This window comes from Melozone crissalis, unplaced genomic scaffold (genome assembly GCF_028551555.1).
Source record: "Melozone crissalis strain CALT ecotype California unplaced genomic scaffold, PUWL_Pcris_2 ptg000018l_1, whole genome shotgun sequence".
Taxonomy (NCBI): domain Eukaryota; kingdom Metazoa; phylum Chordata; class Aves; order Passeriformes; family Passerellidae; genus Melozone; species Melozone crissalis.
Genome location: NW_026535796.1, coordinates 44,403,894 through 44,428,638, shown reverse-complemented (window position 1 = coordinate 44,428,638; position 24,745 = coordinate 44,403,894). Strand labels below are relative to the sequence as shown.

Genomic DNA, 24,745 nt, shown 5'->3' with positions numbered 1-24,745 from the left:
ATAGAGATGCTTCAAGCTAAAAAAAGAGGGATAAAGCTGTCCAGGTGAATATTCACTTCTGTAACTTTGTGCCCCATGTGTAAAGACAGGACATTTTATAGGGAGTGCAGAGAGACTTGAACCTGGAGATGTTTGTCTGGCTGTGCCAGCCTTACAATTTTGGAGATTTTGCTTTGCTTCCCTGGTGCTCAGGCTTTTGATTCCCAGCTTTGTTCCAGGTTGGTGATGCTCAGTCAGCCTGTGCTGATTGCCCCAAGGATTTTACATTTACTACTCATGATTTTACATTGATCTTGTCAGTCAGGCTGGGATAGATCCAGCAGCTCTCTGCAGAGGGGCTGTGCTGGGATGGGAGCTGGCAGGAGAGTTTTCTGCTTGAGCATTGGCCCCTGCAGCTCACTGGGGCTCTGTGAGGGCTGGTGGCAGATGGTCCTGCCTGCTGGAGCCCTTCCTGGCCACTTGTCCCTGTTTTCTCTCCTTCCTCAAGGAAGAGATGGCACCTGGCATTTATGGAGAGTCCTGGGTGCTCTGTGGCATTCACTTTCATCTGCCACCCTAGCTGTGTTCTGCCTTCTTTGTGGGAAGTCAATAGAGAAAAACAAAAACAGCTTTGGATCCAAATCCACCTTGTCTGAGATGTTTATGTAGCCGTTTGTTTATTTATTTATTTCTAACAAAATAGCTTTGGTTTGTGGCTTGATGTGATACACTGTTTTTGTGACGAGGACAATGACCACAGATTCATGAAAATGTCTTTGAATGCCTTGAGCATGACCAGAAGTGGATATTTAAATATATCTGAGTTTCTCTGTGGGTTTTTTAAACAAGTAGATATTTAGATGTACCTGGGTTCCTCTGTGGCTTTTTTTAACAGACAGCAGGCATGAGTTTGTGAGAAATCATTCTTCTTTGTGCCTGCACAAGCTTCCTGTGGGTGAGTGATGGACAGTTGGTGTCAGCTTCAAAGCTGCCCCATCCATTCAGGGTTCCATCATCAGCACTGCCCGTGTAACTCTTTGGGAAGTTCCCAGCTCATCCCTGTCACTGTCACACAGGTAACAAGCAGGCATCACTCCAGCTCTCCAGGCTCTGCCATACCCCAGTGTAGGACACAGCTGGGTGTTCCTGGTGTGTCCTGGATCAGGGACACCAGTGCACACTCAGGATGCAGAAGCAGAAGACTCTCACAGTTGTGCTCTGTGCATTGGGCTTCACACACACAGATAATTACAGATTTTGTCTGTAGTCTGCAGTGTTACCAAATATCCAGGAACAGCAGTCCTTGTTAGTCTGGCCTACAAGACCCTGTCCTTTGCAGGGGAAGGTGTGATATATATGTTAGCTTGCACTGATAGCAGAGAGTCAATCTTTCCAGCTCTAGGAACTGCTACCTAGTGCCATTTCATGGAGTACCAGAGTACTGTGTCCTATGGGAGGTGAGGGTGATTTCCTCTGGCTTGGACTCATGAGAGGAGGCAGCAACAAGCTCCTAATGGGATCTGCCATTTCTCTGGGATGAGGCTGGATAGGCTGGCTCCATTTTTCCCATTGCCAGAGCCTCCAGAGCTGCTCAGTCTCCTGTGAGCTGCTGCCCCAGGCATCAGAGCTGTCTTTGAGAGCTATCTTTGAGGTACCTGTGAGGGACTCTGTGGCCCACCTGGCACCTGGGTGTCATGGTTTCACTGCAGCTGGCAGCTAAACCCCACAGGGCTGCTTGCTCACTGCCCCCACACCCAGGGGGACATCCCAGACCCCTGCAGCACAGCTGGGGGGCTGAGGTATAGCCCAGAGCTTGCACTTCTCTCTTTGGCCTCTCCGTGGCTGCCATGTGGACACATGTTCCCTGCAGACTTTCATGTACCTGCCTGCTGCCCACAGGCCCATCTCAGTGCCCAGGCATGAGAAGGTGACCTGAGGGCTGCTGATGCTCCTGTGGTGGTACCATCACCTTGAGAGGCTCAGAAACCAGCTGCCTGGGGGAACCATTTATCCGCACTGGCAAAGAACACCATTAAACATGAACCAGCTTGTTGCTAGCTGTCAGAGCTAGCCTGGCTGGCTTGCACTTAAAATCTGTTCATGTGATTTATAATGGGAATCCTGCCTTTGGTGGGAGTAACTCAATGGAAATACTGAGGATGGTGTGCATGGAGTGTGGGTGGGAAAGTGTGTGTGAAAGCAGCAGCAGGAATTCTAGAGGAGGGGATGCTTTGGCCCTGCTGAAGGCCACAGACGTGACTGGCAGCAAAGAATTGGGTAAACACCCCAGGATGTGTGGTTTGTGTCAGGACTGGGAGGTCTGGGCTGTGATAAGGCCACAGCACAGATGGCTCACCAGCAGAGGGCTGGTTCCCTGATAACAGGAGCAGTGTCACACCACAATTTTTCTTCCTGTGGTTCCAAGAGGAAGGAATAGATAAGATGACCAAAGTGATGGAAAGGAGGCAACAGGCAGCAGCTTTCCTAGGGTTTTTGGAGGGTAAGCAAGATGCTGAGATAAAGGTGAGCCTGTAATCACCACTGACTCCTAAGGCATGTGAAAAATGTGTCTCAGAGCCCATTTCTTTGCTGTCAATGAGGAGGGATGCTAAGGCTGTAATTAGGGCTTGCTGGTGGGTGAGTGTCCCTTGTTTTCTGTGGCACACACAGGGACCCTGGCCACCTTTTGGTGAACATGTGAGTGTGTGTTTGTAGGTGTGTGGATGTGAGTGACATGTTAGGTTAGAACAATCCTCACCTTCCCCTTCCTTCAGTTTTTGTACCAAGTTTGTAGTGTTCCCTTGGTGGGGAGCAGGAGCTCCTTGTGGTTCCCCATGTGGGTGCAGAAGGATGTGTCTGCTGGTGCTGTGGCTGGAGCCCATCCTGGGTCTGGAACCGGGAATCCCTGGGGAAAGTACCTGCAGATACACTCTGTGAGAGCTCAGACAAGCTCTGCCTTTTTGAGAAGACAATGCTGATGATGCCAATACCTGTAGGGGGATAGAATATAAGGTAGTATAGAATGTAGTCTTACCCCCTAAAGAGTTGCAGCTGGGTTAGTTATTAAGGGTTAGGGGCAGGCCTGGTGTTAACAGGCCACAGCTGTAGCCAATAAGAAGAGTGTTATACAAGAGTGGATTGATTGGCTGAGGGCAACTGGAGTCAGTTGGCTGCTGTGAGGACCAGGAAGAGTCAGTGCCTGGAGGAGCTGCCTACAAGAAACATCAAGGAGGTACAAAGCTCTAGCAATATGGAACCCTTGCGGTGTAATGACAGTAGAACTCTTGCACTATAATGACAACAAATACCCAGCTTTTATACAGGCCCCTGAGGACAACAATATGCATCTCCAGGTAAAAGTGAGATTTCTGCTAGAGTGTTCAAAGCTGCTTCTCTCAGGAGTCTGTGTAGACTACAGACCATTCTGGAGAGACACAATTTCTTTTTCCCTTCTAAATCTGTTCCAAACCCAACCAGGTCCATAGGAAAATTCATTGTAGTGTGGTTATGTAGTGGAGAGCACTCAGCTTAGAGGGCTGAGTGTCTGGCTTCCTGACACTGTTTCTGACTGTATTTTTCTCCAGTGCCCACTTCCTGAAGGATGCAAAGCCTGGGAGACACCTCTGGCAGCACCAGCCCCTTCCCTTGATTGCCACAAGGAGACACATTCTGTACCTCTGCCTTGCAGAGATGCTTGGGGGAAGTGGATTTTGTTTTGCCAGATGGCACACTTGCTATTACAACAACAAGCCCAAATGTTTGTGGTCTGTAGGTGTAAAGAGAAGCCATTAGATGGAGTGGGAAGGGATGATGAGTCCTTGGCTGAAGCTCTGGCTGTCTGCTGAGCCTGTGAGAGCAGTGGTGGGAGAGGTGATGTGAGGGAACATAGCAGCTAAACCCGAACCCCAATGGCAGTCCTGGCTCTCCCTTTAGGCTGGAAAGACAGTGGAAAATCCTGCTCAGTACATGGGCTAAGGCAGAAAAGTGAGAAGGTAAAGGTCTATCTCTCCCTCAGCTCCCTGCAGAGGAAGGAAAAAGCTCATGAACAACCTGGTGTAGGCAAGGAGATGTAACTGGGGCCCAGGCCTGGTCTGGGGTCTCACAGGGCAAATCTTGTAGTCCCTTCTCAGCCTGCATGGGAATAAATCTATTCCTTTCAGGGAGAAGAGCTGGATCAGCTTCTTAAAGTCAACTTGACTTTTCAAATCAAGCTTGAAATCGCTAAAGATCACCACACTGTTCTCATTGTGGTGTCCTGAAGATGCACCCAGGAGAGTCAGGGGAACCTTTGGAGCATTGATTGCCCCTGCACAGGGCCCCAAGGTGTCTCAGCAGAGCACAGCAACCCCTCCACTGCCAGCAAGGGACCCCCAGCCCTCACAGTGCTACATGAACCCTGGGCAGGGGGATCTGTGGCTGCCCAGTGCCTCTGGCATCTCCAGAACTGCATTTACATCTTCAGCATCTCATTGTGGCCTCTCAAAATGCCTCCAGCCCCTTCTGTTGCTTCAGAAGCCCCTCCTGTGCAGTTCCCTGATGGTCCCCTGCCTTCTCCCATCCCTGCACCCATCCCCTGTCACTGTCAGGTGAGCTGAGCTCAGCTGGTGTGTGTCAGAGGATGACTCCAGGCTGATTTCTCACCTTCCCACGTCAGTGATGGCCATGGTGCCTTTTTAGGCAGGGGGAAGCAATGATTGAGAGAAGCATGACAAGAAGGCAGCTCCTTCCCACTGGCTTCACTGCTACCACCAGGATGTTACTGAGCAGGCAAAAAGAGGAATTCAAGGTGCCTGATTTGCCGCTGCAACAACAGTATCTGTGGAGGAAAATGAAAGGTTTGTCAGGATTTATAGCACAGGGAGTGCTATGGTGAAACTGAGAACAAACCAATCAATTTTTGAAAGCAGGTGCCCTTCATCTGCTGCTGTTGCAGAGGCTCTGAGCAGTGGGTGGCTTTTTCCCCCATGGCAGCTGACAAGCACAAAGTTGGGCAGTGGCAGAGTTGGGGGTTTTGATGAGCAAAAGAGGCATTGAGAGGCCATGTCCATAATCCACCCTTACAGGTAACCACAGGAAGCAAGTATCTGCTTTGAGGATCTGCTGTGGGTTCTCATGCTCATTTTTGATGTACCCTTGTGTGGGGCTGGCAGTGGCTCAGGGGAGAGGCAGGGGCACAAGGGACCCTTGCTCTGCCACAGGTCTGGAAGGGTGCCAGGCTCAAATGGGCCATGCAGATGTGCACAGATGTGTACCCTCCTGTGCACATCCTCCACCATTCAGAGGCTTTCACCTGCATCGTCCCCTAATCAGGTTTGCTTCAAAATCATGGAAGTCTTAATGCCCACCGTTTCCTTCTGCTAACAAATGTGCTTGGTGTCCCTTTATCAGAAGCGCCTCTGGGGTTGCTCACGCTGACAGTGCCCCTGTGAGTCAGTCAGGGTTGGTGCACTCGGCTGGGCTGGCTCTGTCCGGGTTCTGTTCGCTCCTGTCAGGTAACCACGGGCTGCAGCTGCTCTGCACAGCTGTTGGAGGGGGTTTCACAGTCCGAGGGGGCAGCTGGAGCTGTCGGGGCTGATTTTGTGATTTTACCAGCATGCCCCATCCCCGCTGCTGCCCACAGAGCGAGCGCTGCCCTCGCCCCAGCCGGAGGAGCTGTGTGTGACTCACCGGCTCTGCGTGCTCCAAGGAGCCTCCCGAGTCTGGAGCTTCCATCAGCTCAGGGCTGAGAAAAGACACCCTTCCTGTTTGTAATGACATCCATTGCAAACAATGTCCTGACTTTGTTTTTCTGTTCGGGGCAGTCTCTGAAATCTTCCCTTCCCTTGGGTGCCCCAGCACAGCCCGTGCAGCCAGCCTGCCAGGGAGAGGAGCCGTTCTTCTGTGGTGTTTGCTGAGAAAGCAATGAAGGAGTTAAATTGCTTATTTAATAATCAGAAAGTGCCATGTAAGTCCTTGTTATTACTTAAGCAGACATCCGTGCCTGCTGGGGGCACCATGAAGGTGCAGGAGGACACACAGACGGGCTCTGTCTGGCTCCCGTGTGGACCCAGCAGTTAATTCATGGATTTGAATGTTTACATGACCAGCTGCTCTCTGTGATTAAAGGCAGCAAATTAAGTAATGCCAGAGGAGATTATCATCTGCAATAAAGTCCCTTGATTTGATAAGGAAGATGCTAATACAGGGGACTGATGGCTCTGAACTCTGCCTGTCAGGGACCTGTGTTGTGCTGGAGAGCTGGGTCTGTCTAGGAATCCTCCTGGTGCCAGGCTGTCAGGTGCTTGCAGCTGCAGGGCAGCCCACCCTGTTTTTGGGACTGTGCAGCCATTTAAGTGTCCCAGAAGGAGCTGGAGGTTGGGTTTGAGCTGGGTGCTGGCAGGATTTCTGTACAATAGGCATGGAATAACCACAGCCAAGCACCATCAGTGCTCTGGATCATCTGCCAGGCAGACAGGACACACAGGGATGCTCCCTGGCTCCGGTCAGGGTGTCTCATGCTCAGATATCAGAGGTCTGGCATCATCTGCAGTAGGGTGGCAAAAAGGTGTGGTCTGCAGAGGAGCTGGCACTGGTCGCTTCTTTGTACCTCCAGGAAATGTTGTAGCCCTGGAGTGCCACCAGGGCCCTGGGAGGAGCTGGGATCCCTCAGGAGCACCACACGTGGTGGCAGTGGCAGAGCTGCCGTGGGCATGAGAAGATGGGGCAGGGAGGGAAGGGATTTTGCAGGAAGGGAGGGTGGAATGTCAGCCTGGAGTTGTGTCCTGCTCCAGCCAGCCCGTGCTTTGTTTCAGCCATTAACCCCTCTGCAGCTGCAGGGCAGGGAGCACGGGAAGGGAGATGTGGCCGGGGATGCTGAATGATGAGGGGATTTCTCAGGCTGGTGGTAGCAGGAGAATTTTTTGTGTGTGATCACCCAGGAATGCCCCTCATCTTTGTGTGAAGGGAGATTTCTCACTCTGAATGGACCATCAGTCCATGTGAGCCCAGTGCTGCCCTTGGTGCTGCCTGTGCACTCTCGTGATGGGGACACCGTGCTTCAGGGGTTTGCTGCATTCCCTGCCTTCCCTTCTCCCATGCCAGGGTGCCCTTGTGCTCTCAGTCCTTGGTTTGGATGCTGATTTTCCCTCATCTGCCCCAGCACTGCCTGGCTGGAGCTGCTCCAGGCACTCCCTTTAACCTGTAGCCACATGTGCCATTCACAACAAAAATGTGCTGGGCCCCCTGTTCTGTCAGCACAGCAGGCCTGGGGTGCCAGCCATGGCACCTTTCCATGGTCCTGGCCCTGCCACCCACTTCCCATGAACTGTTACTGCATGTTACTGCCTCCTGCTCGTCTCTTAACACTTCCTAATTTGCAGAGTAGCATTGACACCTTCATTTATTTTTTATTTATTTAAAACACCTGGATGGTGACAGGTGCTAAGGAAGGGTCCAAGTACAATTCAAATCTGGCTAAGCAGGTTGCAAACAAAACCACTGTGAGATAAATAGACATGCCTGGGAATTTTATGGTGAGCTGTCTGACAGTGCTTGGTGTAATGTAATTTTCTGTGTTCTGTCTCGGCGATAAAAACTTCACGGTGTCTGATATGACTCCATTTAGCTGTAATGCTGTCTGAGGTATGCCATTAGAAAAATGTGGCTTATATAATCGGGTTTGAATTCTAAATGCCTGTTTTTTGAAATAGGAGACAAAAATTAATAGAAGACAAGGGGAAGATGTGAGGTTGAGAAGCATTAATATTTGCTCATATGTTCCATATTGGTCTGAGGCATCCCCAGTGCCTAGGTTGTGCCTGCTGGCTGAAGTAAAACCAGCATGATGCTCTCTTTTGGGTTTTGAAACTTAGTCTTTTGCAGTCTTTCTGCAGATCAGGAATAGCTCTCTTGGCAGTGAGGTAGGAAAGGGTGTCATTAAAAGACAGAATATAATTGAGCAAAAAGAGATTGAAAACTGATGGCAGGCCCAAGGTCTCATGTCTTTTCAGATCCCTGGAGGAATCAAGGAGAAATTGTTTATCACAATTTCTTTGTTCTTTTTTTTTTTTTTTTAAATTTCTGATCCAGAACCTCTAAAAAAGCAGACATCTGTCATGCCCAGTTAGGCTCTTTTCTTCTGGGTTCCAAAGCATTTCCCCTGTTATAAGGAGATGTTCATGTTTTAAGCCTTACTTTACCTCTGTGGAGGTGTGTCATTATTGGGATTTCTCAGCGTGCCCTATTGCAGAGAGTCTTACTAATTTTGGTGCTCCAAGTGCACAGGAATGGAGTATTGGTACACAGGAATTGGAGTATGGCAGTGCTTGTCAGCATCTGTGCTGGAGCACATCCCATGCAGCCACACAGAGCCAGCAAGGACTCATTAGGAGACTTGGTCTTACACCCTGGTAATGACATTGTGGCGTGACACACTGCAGCAGATGTTGGCCAGCAGCTGCAAGTTGAGGCCTCTGCTTTCATTTTTCTGGTGTCAGAAAAATTTTGAAAAAGTTTGAAAAGGATCATTGGCACTGTTTGTGGTCTGGGGATTTTCTCTCTCACATTGGCACTATTGCTTTGCTGATGATTTTTGTCTGGGGCAGTGAATGGGGCTACTTTGTTTTGCTTTGGTTTGGAGGGTGTCAGTGTCATTCTAGCAATAGAGAATTGGGGAACTTATCCCCTGTGTGTAGCATGTTGCTTCAAGGGTGCTCTGGCATGAGGGACTGCAGAGTTTCTCTCTCTTCTTAGTCAGTTGTACAGCTGGACTGTGAGTCTCCATAGAGCCTTGGAGACAAGCCCTGCCAACTCCAGGGAGAGGTTTCTGGGAGGGTCTCAGATGGAATTGAGCTTCTCTGGTAGATTTGTGGATTTGGTGTGCGTGATGTGGGGAGGGGACTGATGCCACATGGGAGCAGTAAGCTCTGAGAAGTGCATTGGTCCCATCATTGATACCAGCAAATATTTGTGCTTGAAATGGAAGAACAAGTGAGGGCTGTTAGGGAAATGTGTTCAGTGGTGCTTCAGTACTGCTGTCTGCACAGAGGCAGCAGAGGAATAGCTCTTGTGGTTTTCCCTGTGGAAAAGGCCCTGGATATGGGGGTACTTGGCACTGTCCTCCCTTGAGGGATGCTGAGAGTCTCATCAGGACCCTCTGAGGACACTGCAGTCCCAGAGCCATCCTGGCAGCAGAGACAGGGCTGAGCTCATCAGAGATCCATGCCACAGCAATCTAGAGTGGTCTGAGCAGCCACAGTGGTTTGGAGAGAAGCAAAAGCACCAAGTGTCTGAGGAGGCTTGGGATGGGTCACACACAGCTCCACAGCCTCTGGTTCCCTGGGACTTTTGCTTCTTAAGGAAAACTGTCTTTGGGTCTCAGAGGTGCAGTGGTTGATAAACCCTGTGCATGAGGAGGAAAGGTGCTTCCTGCAAGCGTCTGGGCACTCAGAGACATAACCTATAGCCCTCTCCTTAATTAGGCGTTGCCCTAATTAGGTAATCTCACTGCTGGGCAGCTCTTCCTCTGCTGGGGTGACTGGCTGTGGATGCAGCTGGAAGTGGTATGCTGATTCTCAACATCTCTATTATAAATTGTAATGGCATTTTTGGTGACTTCTGAGCAGTCTTGTAGCACCATTCATTTATATAATTACATAATGCCTCAGCCACGTGTCTGAGGGTGGAGAGTAAACCACCTCTGAACTACCAAACACTATAAAAACCTGGCAAGTGGAAAAGCCATATGTGCATCTAATACAGAGACTGCACGCTCGACAAAAGCAGACGGGGAGAGGAAACTGAGAGTGACACTTGCCTCAGAACACTCCATGTTGCTTTTTGCCTATATGGACAATTTCTGCTTCTTAGGATGTAACCAGATTAACCTTGCTATTATTGTCTGCCAGGGTGCTGAGTCAGTGGTGTTCCTGTGTCTGTGGAAATGTCAGCTGTAGGGAACAGGAAGGGCATGGGTTTCTGCAGTGGTGGGGGTCCTCAGATTAGCTGAGTTGGAGTGCTGGGGTGCAGCTGTGGGGATTCTTGCCTACAGTTTCCAAATGCATCTGTTCTAGGCATGAGGAATCTCCTCCATCTGTGCAGTTTTACTTACTACTTTAACACTGACTTCTTGAGATTTTGCCTGCCCTACTTCCAACCTCCTGTCTCAAATCTCTGGTTCCCTCTCCTCTGCATTTCACCTCAATGGATTTCCTGCTGGGTAAAATACACATCCTCCTCTTCCTTCCCATTCCCTCCCTTCTCCCACTGTTGGCAGTTTTCCAATATAGCAACCTTGACCTTTTCTCCAATTCCTTCCATTTCCTCCTCTTCAGCTAACACTGTTGGTGAACTCTGCCCGTTTTCCTCTCCTCCATCCTCCAAAGGCTGGCCATGCATCCTGCTGGATATGTTGTCACTTCTTTCCTTGCTGACTGCAGTTCTGGCCTCCTTTATGTGTGCCTCTGTGCAGGAAGCTGATAGGAGTTTGGCTGAAGCTTTTTTTTCTTTTTTTGTGAACCACATGAAATCAGTGGCAGTGAAGCACCAGCCCCTTTAAAAATGCTGACACTTTGTGTGTCTGGGAAGAGCCTTCCCTGGAGGTGCAGCTGCACAAGGAGCACTGCCTGCAGTGATGAACGTGGAGCCACCCTTAGCCATGTGTGTATTTTACTGGGTGCATCCCAAAGCTGCAGAGATTGCATTGCTGCCAAATATTGCACCCCCAAAGACTGGGGATGCTGGTGAGATCCTTGCTTGCTCCCCCACTTTCTTCACAGGTGTGTTTGACCATTTGTAGCCCCAGCCTGGCATGGTGAGGAGGTCCCTGTGGCCTGGGGCAATGGCTCAGTGGCATGGCCATGGTTCACTCACCATTGCTGATGATGGCACTCAGCAATTTGGAGATCTCTTTCTGCTGGCTGGGGCTTTTGATTTCCAAGCTAAGGATCAAGGATCATGCCTATTTTAGAAGTGAAGCAGTCTGTCGCTTTGACTTTGACTGCAAATTTTGGGTCTACCTCTTTTGCTGCATTTCTCATTCTTTAAAGTTATTTTTCCCTTCTTCTTTACCTGTGTTCAGGGGCCACTCAGTTGAGTGCCTTTGTCTGAGAAGGAAGGTGACCCTGTGAATGCTTTCTGAGATATAATATATCCAGTGTATCACTGTGTTTGCAAGAATGCTTTTATCTTGTCAGTATGGTGATTGGTTAAGTATGATCAAGCTCTTTAGAAAAAGCATTTCTCTCTAATCATTTTTGTTTCATTTGTATTCTGTAATAATTTTGAGAGTGATTGTGATCATGGAAGTGCTTTGTAGCTCATTAGTGCCTTCAGTTATGTGAGGAGAAGCTGCTGCTGTCTTTCATATGGGAGACCTCGTGATCTACTCTAGTTTGGCCAGGAAACTGTATTTAAAATGCTGTCAGCAGCAATATCCAGCAGAATTCCTTTTAACTTTGTTATATTACTCCCAACTCCAAAGAGATATTAGATGTTAGACCTTTGTTTGGCATTTCCTGTGCCAGTTCTGAAGGGGGCCATGGGAGAAGATCCATATCACAACAAGATCCAAAAACTCCTGAATATTCTTCTTTCTTTTGTCATGGAGCTGCTCATTTATGGAAAGAAGGCATCTTTCATGATGAAGCCAGAGTAGTTACGAGTGCATTGGTGTCTCTGACCTCTGTGGGAAGCTGATTCTGGGAGGACTCTGTTGCATTTACCAGCCCTGTGAGAAATTTGTGCCCCATTTTGCAGCTGTAGACTGGCTGGATGCAGTCCCTCGTGCTCCCCTCAGCCTCTGGCTTTTCTGTCTGATGTTATGGATGGGGTGGCTGAGGCTGTGTCCCCAGGTGGCCAAGCTGTAACACTCCGCCCCCAGGTCCAGAACCGTGCCCATCCTGTGTGTGCCTCTGCTTTTTCAGGCTGTTAAATAACCTTGGAGAATTTCTGTGGGGTTAGTAAGTCTAACCTTCCTTTTCTGAGATGCCACCCCTCTGCAAAGGAACTTTGTGTATCACCTGCAACTCAGTTCATGAAGGTTGCTATTTTGAGTGAATGGCTGTTGGTCATGGCATGGGTTAGGCACAGATCTGTGGCCAGGGCTTGAAAGGCTCTGTGCTTTTTGTCTGTAGCCTAATGGATTAGCCCAACTTTTCCTTTTTAACATGCCACAAATGCTTTTAGGAGTAAAAAGGCTCCTACAACTTAAACCATTTGGAAGAATGAGAGCTGAGAGAGTGCCCCTCCATTGGTTCTCCTTTGCTGTAAAAGTGGTGAGGCCCTGGCACAGGTTGCCCAGAGAAGCTGTGGATGCTCCATCCCTGGAAGTGTCCAAGGCCAGGCTGGGTGGGACTTTAGGCAGCCTCATTCAGTGGAAGGTTCCCTGCCCATGGCAGGGGCTTGGAACTAGAGGATCTTTAGGGTCCCTTCCAACCCAAACCATTCTGTGCTTCTATTATTCTGTGATTCTTCTGGCACAGCTAACTTGCTGGCCTTGGCATGGAAGGCAAAATGATGAGACAAAGCATAAAAATGCTGTGTTTTTAAACCAGGGAAGAGGTGAATGGAGTGCCTCGTGTGTTGTGTGTGAAAGCATTCCTGTGATGGTGCTACATGCTGCTCTGCCATCCCAATTTGCTTTCAGAGGCCCCCAAGTATAATAATTCTTTGTGTTTCCTAAAGGATGTGAAGGCTAAATACAAGTTTGGTCAATGATTTCATTGTTGATTTCTCCTGGAGTTACAAAGCAATGTGAAAATATTAGGACAGGCAGGGTGCATCTCACTGAATAAAGATATTGTGTCTCTCATAATTCAAGCTGGATGCCTGTAGAAAAAGGAAAGCCCTATGAAAAATGCTTACAAGGCTGGTTGGACAGTAGAAATCTTTTGTAAAATGTAATTTCGGCATCGTTCCCACTGGAATCCTTCATGCAGGAGGACTGGCCAGCATTTTGGAAACAAACCCAGCCAACATTAGGTTTGGACATCTGCTTGTTTTAAGGTTGCTTTCACAATTTTCTCTGTAGCTGAAGATGGGTACTTGATGTCAATGTGGAAGCACTGCCAGAGAAGCAATGAAGTTATGCCAACTGTTTCTTTCATGAGCACAGCTTCTTAGAAATGACTGTTTGATGCTGGAAAATCTTCTTGTTTGCATTGCTCCCATGTTTAGAAGGATGAGTACTGTTTGATCTTGTCCTGGTGGAAAGCTATCCTAAATGAACAAAAAATGTTTCTTGAATCAATTTAGATTTAAACCAGGGTGATCTCCTGCCTGAACACATCTAGGCTGAGTGCTGGTGCTTAAATGGTGTCAAATCAAGTGACTTGTGAGGAAGGGGTAGTGATGTCTTTTGTCTCTGAAGGTGGCTGAGGGGATTAAATTTGAGACAAGCTAGTGGTCAAATTTTCTGAATCTTTTATTTATCCTTACTTAAATCCCCCAAAGGGGAGTTAACACATATCTTATCTGGTTTCCACAGGGACCAGCTCGCATGACATCCGACCTTGCACCTTCCCCTGCAGCGGGGTATGTCCCTGTGGGGCAGAAGCCAGAGGCTGTGGTGCATGCTATGAAGGTAAGGCTGTGTGGGGCACTGGGGTGTCAGAGCTGGGCATTGCCCCTGCTTGTGGGAACAGCTGAGCACAGGAGTTGATACACAGGCAGGATGTTGGTAACCAGCACCTGTATCGTGATGAATAAGCATTGCTTCTTAAAATAGTTGCAGAGCTAAGCAAGATTATGCACAGCTATTTTTGGGGGGTTGGAAGCCTCCAGTAAAAGCTGCTGATGCTGAAGGTGTTGGTTGCCCTTTGTGTTCATCAGCCCTGTGTAAACTGGGGCGCTGGGGTGACAGTGGTGACCAAAATGCTGTTTTAAAAAGGGACACAAAACCTGCATTTCCTCATATATTTTGTTATTGAAAATCCTGCAGCAGTCTTCAAAGGAGAAAGATTTTATTTTATGAAAATATACAACAAACAGTGTAGGATGTGCATCATCAGTAGGGATTAAGTCAGGACCATTGACAATGGGACCATGGGAGACTGGTAGGTGAGTTAAAGGAGGAAACTTGTGATTTCACAGCAGCTTTCAGGTTCTAGTGACCATCCATTAGCAGAAAAAGTGTAATTCCCCAGTGCTACATGTTTAACTAGTTAAGCAAGATACTTCTGTGCTTCTTTCTAAAGCACAAATCCTTTACAAGGTGCAATAGGGATGGCTGGGAAGTCCCTTCACTAAATTAGTCTTTGGTGGAAATATAGTGATTTATAGATTTGGATTTGCTGAAGCTGAAGAATTTTGTACAGAGTTAAAGAGATTACATCAACTCAAAGGAGGATTCCTGGATGGCTGCTCTGGAGCTCAGATCCCTATGGTCCTAGCTGGAAAAAAGGTCCAGCAGTGGCATCACCAGCTTGGATTATCTTAGACCTGGAAACAGATGCTTAAAAAGCTCTTTGCTTTGTACCTTTCCACATCTGACACATAAATAAATGACACAGATTTGCTTGTAGTTGTGATCCACAAATTCCTAAATTTTATACTTTTTAGTGTTTCTATCTTAGTATATCATGCCTGTCCAGGGTCTCTTGGCTCCAGGACAGCTATTGTGATGGTGGTGGTGATGGTAAAACCAACAAATGTCAGGAGAAGCAGTAGTAGTGTGGCTGGCAAGGATATTGGTTCCACTGGGCAGTTGCCAGATCCCAGGAGGATTTGAATTAATGCCACTATTTCTCAAGCAGCTATTAAAGGCAAGACAAGTTTGATTTCATTTGGATCTAATTAGAATTTAAATTATAAATGATACTTCAAATTGAAAATCTTGATTTTTCAGCTTTCTTGAGACTTTATACATCCAAATTGTATAACTCCTATTGATTGATTGTATAACTCCTTAAGAGGAGGATATCCAGCATGGCCAAGGATTAAGAAATACCTTTAGCACAGTTTTTGCTTGTTCCCAAAGGAGCTGACCACACAAGTGGCAGTTCACTTGCTGCCATATATTTGTCCTGTGTTTTCCAACAAGTTTCTTCTTTGCTTGTTGTGAGTGGCTCTGTGCTATGAGAAAGCTCCATCCTGTACTGTGCTGCAATGTGCTTGTGGGTGACATTTCTCCTCTGTGTGTAGAGATATATACATATATTATATATATATACACATACAGATGGATCTGCTGAACTGTTGCCTTGCAGAATGTTGCAAACCCGTGTGAACCTTTGTTTTTCTCTCACTTTGCATTAATTTGTCTTTGATTGCATTTGATCATCAAAGCTCTGATGCAGTCCAGACTACTGCTGTTGGCTTTTTCTTCCCAGTCTGTGGAAGTTCATACCTTTCTGCTCCTCTCTTCATTGCTTTTGGCAAGGTGCTGGTGAGGGATAGTATTAAGCAGAGCTGGTAGTGTTTTTAAATTACAGGATCAAATACTTCTAAATTGATTATGATCATATTCTGGGGAGCAATTAGTTTCCTATTTGCTTTAGGAATTGCAGGACTGAATTTCTCACTAAGGGCAAGAAACATAAATGGTTTTAAGATATGATTTGATAAGCATATGAAAAGGATTGAAAATTAATAAGGAAGATTCGCGGAAACTGGAAATTAAGTTTGGAAAGTCTGGTGCAATGATTCATTTAAAGGAATTGAAAGGAACTTGGATGGTTGTTTGCACATATTAGTAATCCCTCTGCTTCAGAGCTTTGTGGATTCCTAGGAAGGGCTAAAAGAAATTCAGAAGAAATTCTCCTCTGCGACTTCATTGTTTGGCTGGGGAGGTGAATTTGTCTGTCTCCAAAACCCTGGAAGCTGCCATGGCTCGAGTCAGGGAGCAGGTGACACAGCAGTCACATCTCATGGGGCATGAATGATCCCCCCTGATGTGTTCTGCTCACTCACTTGAGGTTAAAAATGTTCTCACATCTGAGGTGAGGAGGAAATTCTCCTGTAGGCCAGCGTGGCACGGAGGGATGAGGAGGTGTCTGTTTTTCCATCCTGTGGCCCATTTCCAAGGATCATCTGGAAACTGAAAGCCTGAGGAATCTGGTCATGGTCTCAATCTCTCCTGTCCCTTGTGGCACAGTGGAATAGTTGGTAGGTGCTGGTCTCCAGCTGCAGACCTGTTTTGGCCATGTCATGCAGTAGCAGATGGATAGGTGTTATCTGCCCCCTGCAGAACTGGGCAGCTTTTCCAGTGGCAGCCCCTGCACGTGGGAAGGTGGATGCAGCTGCTGCCTTGCACCCTCACCTCCTGTGACACAGATCATGGCTCTCTCTGGAGAAGAGAGCAGCTTACAAATGAGACTTTGTGCTTTGGCTTTGTACCACAGCAGATATTGGAAAAGGCACTGCTTGGTTGAGAAAGGGAGTGCTTATGGCTCAGCAGGCCAGCTCCTTGCTGCAAGAACAGGCAAGGAGAGATGGAAAGGGGAAAATTATCAAGGGGATGGGGCACCTCTCCTGTAAAGAAATGCTGGGGGTGTTGGGGTTGTTCAGCCTGGAAAAGAGAAGGCTCCAGAGGCACCTTGTAGCACCTTCCAGTCCTGTAAAGGAGACTCAGAAAAAAGAGGGAGAGGGAGTTCTGTGTCACATAGTGACAGGACAAGAAGCAATGGCTTTAAACTGAAAGAAGGCAATGGTTTTAAACTGAAAGAAGGCAGGTTTAGATTGTCTGTTGGGAAGGAATTCTGTACTGTGAGAGTGGTGAGGCTCTGGTACAGGTTGCCCAGAGAAGCTGTGGATGCTCCATTCCTGGAATTGTCCAAGGCCAGGCTGGGTAGGGAACTGAGCAAACTGCCCTAATGAATGGCATCCATGCCAAACTATTCTATTATTCCATGATTCTGTGCAGTTCTGCTCCACTTGTCTTGTGGAACACCTGCATGCAAGCCTGTCCACAAGTGGTGAGGCTGCAAGGGTGTGGCTCCCAGCAAAAGCCACTGAGGGACTGTCCGCTCCACATGGATCTGCAGGGCCTCTGTCTGCCCCCACATACATAATATCCCCTGGGCTTTTTCCTTGGGATTTTCTGCCAGCTAAGTTCTACCTGTGTGGCTGAAGTACTGCCTGCAATTTAGCACAGGTTCTTCCTTGAGCATGTTTAGGATTTTCTTTATTTTTCCTTCTGAAATAGTTTTGTTTGTTTGCACCTACTAAATAAGGAGCAAGATGACAGGTTGGCACTCCTAACAGCTGTTTTTGCTAACAAGAATAAAAGGTACATATGCTACAGCTCAGTATCTCAATGAACATCAAAGCACTTTTCTTAGGAACTGAGCAAACCTGCTAAAGACGTGGGGAGGTGATGAGGAGACAAATGTAGAAGAATGACATTTAGCCCATAGCCCAGCTGCCCCCACAGCAGCAGCCTGGACCTGCATGCACACTGAGCCATCAAGCAGGTGATCATCACTCCCACTAATTGTGGACAAGACAGGATTTGGCCTTCCAAAACTAGGGAAAATCCTAGCAGGGCATAGGGACTGTTCCCCTCCTGAAGCAGGATGTTTCCCAGTGCTGTGTCCAGCTGACTTATGAAGCAACAAAATTAGTGAGGTTTTCACAATTTGGGAAGCATCCCTCAATTTCAGCGTGCTTTGTGTTGCAGAAATGAATACCTCAAATTTCAGGTTCCCTTCCAAAACTTTACTACTGCTATTAGGACTCTTTACTACTATCATTCAGACTCTTTAGTAGTGATTTTTAGATTGAATATTTGTTTTTAAAATATATTTGGCCATATGGGGTCAGTACAGCAAGTCAGAAGGGATGTGGCATCAGGTGACTTTGAGGTGACACTGACTGGCTCACAGACATCAGTGTGGTCTCAAAGAACACTGAGGTGTTCCTCAGTTTTTGTATCAGCAGGGAAAATGCCAGAGAAGCCAGCATGCCCACTGACAGCAAGGTGAGAGCTGTTTTTGGGGAGTAACTTCCCTGTGAGGGAAAGCAGCATTTCCCAGTCCAGCCCCATGCCTGAGCAGGGCAGGCTGCTCTCACTGCTGGCATTTTACCCAGGGATACCACAAAGAGAGATCACCAAGGGCTGCTGTGTCAGCAAAGGACCCAGTGCTGTCAGTGCAGCGTGATGAAAAGCAAAAAGCAGGGGATGGCATGAGCCCCTTAGAGCCTGGGGCGCATTTGTGTGTTTCCTTCAGGCTCCTGGGCTGAGGGGTGGCAGAAAGCACAGGAGGACACACCCCAGTTTCCTAGACCCACACTGAATGCACAGTCCTTGAACTTTACTGATCCAGAGAGAGCTGATGTGGAGGCATGTTTGTATTCCCCAGTGCTGTAACTGGAGGAGCATTGACCTGCTCCTTCTAAACAGCTGAGGAGGCATCTGGCAGGGTCTGAGAATAGCTGGGGCTGGGTCAGCACTAAGGAAAGGCCTTCCTGTCTTTCTTCAGGAGGTTATTCCACTCTTCAGAATGTATTTTCTTCCAACATGCCTTTCCTGGGTAGGCTGTTGCATTTTATCACTATGAATCCCATTTTCCCATACCCAAGATGCTAACACATCTTCACAAAGTGCCTAGCCAGACATGGGTTGAGCCTGGGAAGCAGGATGATTTCCAGGGTAAATGAGATTCAGAAATGAAATACAAACATAACTTCCATCTGATCATCTTTCAGCTCCAGCTCTGGCTGGGTAACACTATTAAAAGACATTTCCACTGAAAGAAATAATATGCTGTGCCACCTTTTCACACCTCCTGGGCTAGGGAATGTGGGTTTAGTTTGAGCACAAGTTGTAGAAAACCAGTTTATTTTAGTCCTCTGAGACTCCTGTGCCTGCAGGGTGGATGGCTGTGGGGAGCAGAGGCTGGGGCTGATGAGATCTTTAACCAACCCACCCTGTGGTTTCCTTGACTCTGCCCTGTGGGCACAGGCAGTGTTTGGCTGCCAGGCAGACAGCCCTGTGCTCCCTGCCAGGCCGTGCTCCTGCAGGCTGTGCAGCCAGCTCTGCAAGCACACAGGCTCCAGACAGGCAAGTTCAATGTGTGAGTCCAGCTGGATCAATAATTAATTCCCTCCTCTTTAGCGGAAAATAGATGCTCTCTTTGTCAGCACGTACATGCTTTTTGCATCCCTCTTGCCCTTCCTCTCTTAGAATGGATGTGGATAATTCCTGTCTGTGCAGAGACTGGTCCCAAGTAGGCTGCAGGCCCTAGGAGAATGACCTATTTTTGTTTGTAACTCATTTGGAGTGCAGCAGGATTGCTGTGCTGAAGCAGACCTGGGGATAATCTTCCCTGGTATCCCATTTTGTGGAGCAGCCAGTGCTGTTCATCCCTCAGCAAAGGCTGAAGCCCATCCTAGCATGGCTCTGTACCTCCCTGGGGTGTGTAGGAATATTTATTCACACAACTACACCTTGTTCACCTTCCTGTGTGTGTGGATGCACAATGGTGAACGAGAGCATGTGTTGTTTGATGATGTTGGGTGATTGCAGGATCTCTGCCCTGCACACTGAGCTGACCACAGGTCTCAGCAGTGGTGAAGCTCTGGGTGAGGAGTGTGTCATGAGTGTGTAAATCAGCACAGAGGCAAGAATAAAACCTGGGGGCTCCTGTGCTGTGCCTACCTTGTGGGATGTGCCAGTCTGGAGGAACTGTCAGAATGCATGGGATGTGACAGAGGGGTATCCATGGGGTCAGTGCTTCCAGCTGGAAATGAAGGCTGCCTTTAGCCCCAGGCTGAAGTCTCCTTTTGTGGTCAAGGGGTCAGCTGGCCACTTTCTCCCTGAAGGAGCTCTGTGAGGATGGCCAGGACAGTGGGGTGTGGCAGGGCAGGGCTGGCTCCCACTTGCGCTGCTCTGGAGGTTTGGGGTGTGGGCACCATGCTTGTTGGGGTGCTGCCTGGAAGGTGGGACTAGCAGCAGCCTTCCTGGGAGAGATGCACTTGTGGGTGCAAGCAACCTGCTGCCAATGGTCCCCAGGACTGGCAGCAGCCACACCTGAAGGTGGTGGGACAGAGGCAGGACGTGGCTGGGGAACAGGGAGGACAGAGGTGCCCAGCTTGATGTCACATTTGTCTTTGCTTGTCTCGAGGCTTTGTGAATACTGCCAATTTAAGTACTTCTTAATGATGTTCTTAGGGACACAGATAACTGTTTGAGGATCATGATGGTTTTGTAATGCTGTTTTTTTGTAGGTCCTTGAGGTTCATGAAAATTTGGACAGGCAAATGCAAGACAACTATGAAGAAGACCTAAGTGAAAAGGAGAAGGCAATTGTTCGTGAAATGTGCAATGTAAGAACTCCTCCCAGCAGCTCTTGGGGTTCCTTTTGTGGTCTTTTGTTAAAAGTATGGAGGAACAGGGATCTGCTGCACGTAAGCCTTGTGAGGCCCATAGGCACAAGGGAAGAGTGGAGTCTCTGCTGACCACAGTTTTGGGCAATCTGAGTGCCTTGTTCACTGCACAGAGCAGCCTTTGCTCAATAGATAGTTCCCACTTTGCTGCCTCCCTGCCTAGGAGAGCCCTGTTGGCAATTGTCTCCAACTGTGCCCTTAAGGTCTCACTTTGGGTTAAGCAACAATTGCTTGCCTTATTTAAAGCTGTACAGCTTGAACAGGTTTGAGTCCAAACCATGTGGTAATGTCAGAGGGAGAGTCTTGTCTGGAGCCATTGAACAGCACCATGATATGTGGGGTGCTTTAACTCTGCTGATGTTTTGGGCAACCACAGTGTTAACTGAGCTGGCCACATCCCATATGGTGAGGGCTGTGCCCTGCTGTGGCTGCTGCCATGGCATTGTCTGCAGCCTCAGAGCACCTTGGCCGTGCTCTGGCTTTGAGCACGAAGTTTGAGATTCCTGCTGGAACACAGCCTGAGCCCCCTGTCCCCTGCAGTTGGGGATGTGCTGTCCAATTGCCCAGAGTAGGGAGGAGAATGCTATGAGCCTTCTTTTTTTTTGAAGTCCACATAAGAGGTGGGTCCGGGTGGCATCATTTAGTGCCTTCCAGCAGTTGAGAGAGGCCTGATGCTCTGTTTAAATTCTGAAACCCACCTTAACCCTAAAAGGAGGTGTGAACACGAGTGTGCCTTGTCGAGCTGAATCAATGTGAGCATCTCCTATAAGTAAAGCAAAGAGTAAATTAAAGCCTCCTTTTTAGGATATTTTGTCTGCTTAATTTCCCTTGTAGCTATGCTGGGGGAAAGGTAAAATACTGTAACTTCTTCCTCCCAAACTGACTCATCTCTATTTGTCTGTCATCAGCTGTTTTCTTTTTAAATATTCATTCCATGTAGATTCAAGGCAGCTATAAAGTTTTGTGCAGTTTATTTTTTATTTAAATAGTGGCCCTAGAGTGATAAAATGTATGTTTTTAGAAAGTCGTGTATATATAATTTTAATCATTATCTTTTTCATTATCTTTTCTGTTCATGGTAGCATCTTTTCTGTAAGCATGGCAGGGTTGACCTACCATTGAACTTATGTTCTGAATCTAGTGTATTTGTTTTATACTATTACCCCAGGCAAAACCGGTTCTAATTTCAAGAGGGACTAATTAGAAAAATGCATCAATGGTTTCTTTCCTTGGAAACTGGTGCAAAGATGCCATCCAGTGTCCCGGCTGAGAACTGCAGCCCAGCTCTAGGAAAGGGCTGGTTTTGGCTTTCAGACTGCAATTGAAACAATATTGCTATTCCTCAGTGGTTTTGCTATTGGACTTTTTTTTAATTTTAATTCCTGTCTTTCTCTCCCCAAACCCTTCATTTTTTCTTGCAGGTTGTCTGGCGAAAGCTGGGTGATGCTGCGAGCTCCAAACCCTCCATCAGGCAACATCTGTCAGGAAACCAGTTCAAGGGTCCCTTGTAGGAACACCATCCTGGCAACTGGAAGTAATGGATTCTGTGAAGACTAAAGAGGCAGAGCTCAGTGTTTCTGGCTGCCTGTTCTTTGGGAGTTGGGGTTGAGGTTTTTCAGGGTTTCTTTGTTTCTTTTTTTTTTCCCAATTTTTTTTTTTTTTTTTTTTTTTTTTTTTGTAACAATAGTGTAAATATGGCAGCTAAAGGCCTGATTTCCAGGCTGTGGTGCTCTGGAGCTACTGTTCACCGGGTAACCATCCAATAATGCCAGACTTGCATCATTTTTATTGTAGTTCAAACCTGCTTTGTTGTAATGGTCTGTTTGTAGAATTAACTAACTCAAGAGAATTTCTAAGAGGAACAAGAAGAACCCTTAACCAGCAGAGAAGTCACCGTTTGTATTGCTCCTGTCCACCTGCTTGTCTGTGATTCGTAGCCAGGTTAGTGGCTCCAGGCAGCCAAGGAAAATGCAATTCAAATTCACTGGCTTACTGCCTGCCAAATTCATGAGCTGCTAACACTTTTTTTGGAGGTCCTTGTTTTGAAGAATGACATGCAACTGTTTTCACAAGGCTCTGTGTAAAATACTGAGTGGCAAGCTAAAAACACTTGTACTGCCCCACATTGTATGGTGGTACTTGTCACACAAGTGTACATAAAGGCTAAGACTCCATGTCAGGTGGTAATGAACAATTTTTCATGATCAAATGACACAAGATTTCTACAGATCTAATGTGAATGAAGTCACTTAGCCACACAAGAGTATTCCCTACCAAATGGCAACACTTTTCTTGTAAAGCTTTCACTATGAAATAATTCAGCAGAAACTGCTATCCTGACAGTGCTTATGGCTTTCACAGGATCTTCAAAAGCAGCTCATCTTTCACATAAGGAAGATTTGGGGTGGGTTTTTTTAATGTTCTTGCTGGATCCCTCACCTATAATGGTTCCTGTGTGAGGTAACCAAACAACAACCTTGCAGAGCTGAATAAAAACTCCACAAACACAGGCTGTCAGGTGAGACTACTTCCTGCCATTCAAGCTTTATTTTTATTAATGAACCAAAACAAGTGGGTTTTTGCTTCTTCAAATGGTTGTATATAAAACAATGGTATTTACATTTTGCTATTGTGGAGTAGCTGCCTGTGTAGCTGTAAGAATTTGACTCCCTCCTTTTCCAAGTTGTCACAGCAGCTGTCCCTGTATTTCATTAGATGTTCTTTCCCAATAGTCCAAGGAAGTGGGGCTTCGTTATTAGAACTCATTGGTGTAAAATAATTTTAAAGACAGGCATGTGAAAAGATCAAAGCCTCCTCTTCAAAAGTTGCATTGATTTTTAGTGATTAGTTATAGGATGTAATGACCTCAAACACCATTAATTTCTTTTTATTCCCTACAAGAATCAGTCAGAGCTACAGACAGCTGTATTAGCTGGACAGGTTCTTCCTCTAAATTAATTTGTTCTACCAGTTGAGTTCTTGACTTGTGGTATTGTATTACATGGAGCATTGATACAATACCAAGGAACCCGTATGGTTTATTATGAATTATGAAAGGTAATTGGTCCCGTGGTGTACAATAAACTACAGCTGCCTGGCTGAAGAATTCGCAGTGTCAGAGCTGAAACCTGTAACCAATAAAAAAATAGAGAAGGAATACAACCAAAATATAAAATAACCAGTAAGAGTAAGCACCACTTCATTATTCATTGCAGAAATATAAATGTAACAGTTGAGTAGGTTATTTAAAAATAACCAAGAACCACCCCCAAAACACAAGTGCATACTCTCACTCACACACCCACCAGTAGATTATTTCCTACTACTGCTCAGTCAGTGAACACTGAGCTAGATAGCTCTCAGTCTAATAGTATTTACATCCCATGGAGTCTGGAAAAATCCATTCTAGAGTCTGACTGTCTCCTTTAAGCATCTTTAGAGGATTCTGGATTTCCTCCTCCTTGCTTTTTATTTTGACCTCCAGTTTCTAGCCGCCATTGATTGGTGTTTATTTGTCTTCCTCCTGTACAATTTATACATTGAGATTTCTGTGACAGCAAAGGTGATGTAAAGCAGAGCATCATTATTCCTTAACATCTGAAGTCAAAACGAGGGTTACTTTAGTCTGTCTGCTTGAAAGCCCATTTTAACTTTGGTGGCATCTGATTGCTGGATTAAGCAGAGAGTTGAAGTATATTTGGAACAAGGTTGATTTGTGTCAGTGAATTTAAACTAAAGCAACACAAGCGTTGCCAGCACTTGGAGAGAGTTAACTGTGTTCATGACATGCCTGCTATTTAAGGGGTATATGAGGCTTTTAGCAGGCCCTCTCACAAGACAGAGCTATACTCATCAGATTGCTAGTCTCACCACTATGTAATTCCCACTCAAATATTCCCTGCTCTCAAAATCTATTCATTGACTTCAAGCAAAGCTCGTTTTGTTCCACCTGCAGGTCTCACCTACAAGGGAAACAGTGCTGCAATTGAGGTCAATTAGCCCTGCAAATCCTGAAGAGCCACTTTATAGGGTAGCCAGCAGTTCAGCTGAACAAACTTCATACTCATAGGGTACTGCCCTTTTTAAGATTTTATTTATCATCTTCAATGTAAGATGCACATCACTGATTTTGCAGAAGAACATGGCAGTGCTGTACCTTGCAGTGTTACTGTTTAGGGGTTTTTAGGCCTGCCAATCTTCATATTTATTCCATTTGAGCTATAAAATGTCTTCCTGGGGTAAAATGATGCTCAATGACTTTACAGGATGACTTGGGTGCTGAATTTTCAGCTGTCTAAATAGATATTTTATATGCATATTTAAATTCACTTACCTATGCGCTCAGTATTCAGTGAAAACTACCTGAGGAGTTTTGTACATGAAGTTGGAGGGGAGCATCCCTTGCAATAGTGGCCATTAAATTCATGTATTTGGGGCAATAGCCCAAGATAATTTCTTCAAGATT

The 24,745-nt window shown here is 46.8% G+C and overlaps 1 protein-coding gene across 1 annotated transcript in view; it reads left to right on the top strand.

Moving 5' to 3' along the window:
* The window catches only part of CCDC85C (coiled-coil domain containing 85C), a 110,664-nt gene extending 86,481 nt beyond the window's left edge, over positions 1–24,183 (top strand). Inside the window, exons 4-6 of the mRNA XM_054275510.1 lie at positions 13,442–13,537; positions 20,122–20,220; positions 21,702–24,183. Coding sequence (XP_054131485.1) covers positions 13,442–13,537; positions 20,122–20,220; positions 21,702–21,791 — 285 coding nt within the window. The 3' untranslated portion in view covers positions 21,792–24,183. The remainder of the gene's footprint in view (positions 1–13,441; positions 13,538–20,121; positions 20,221–21,701) is intronic.
* Positions 24,184–24,745: the final 562 nt, after the last annotated feature.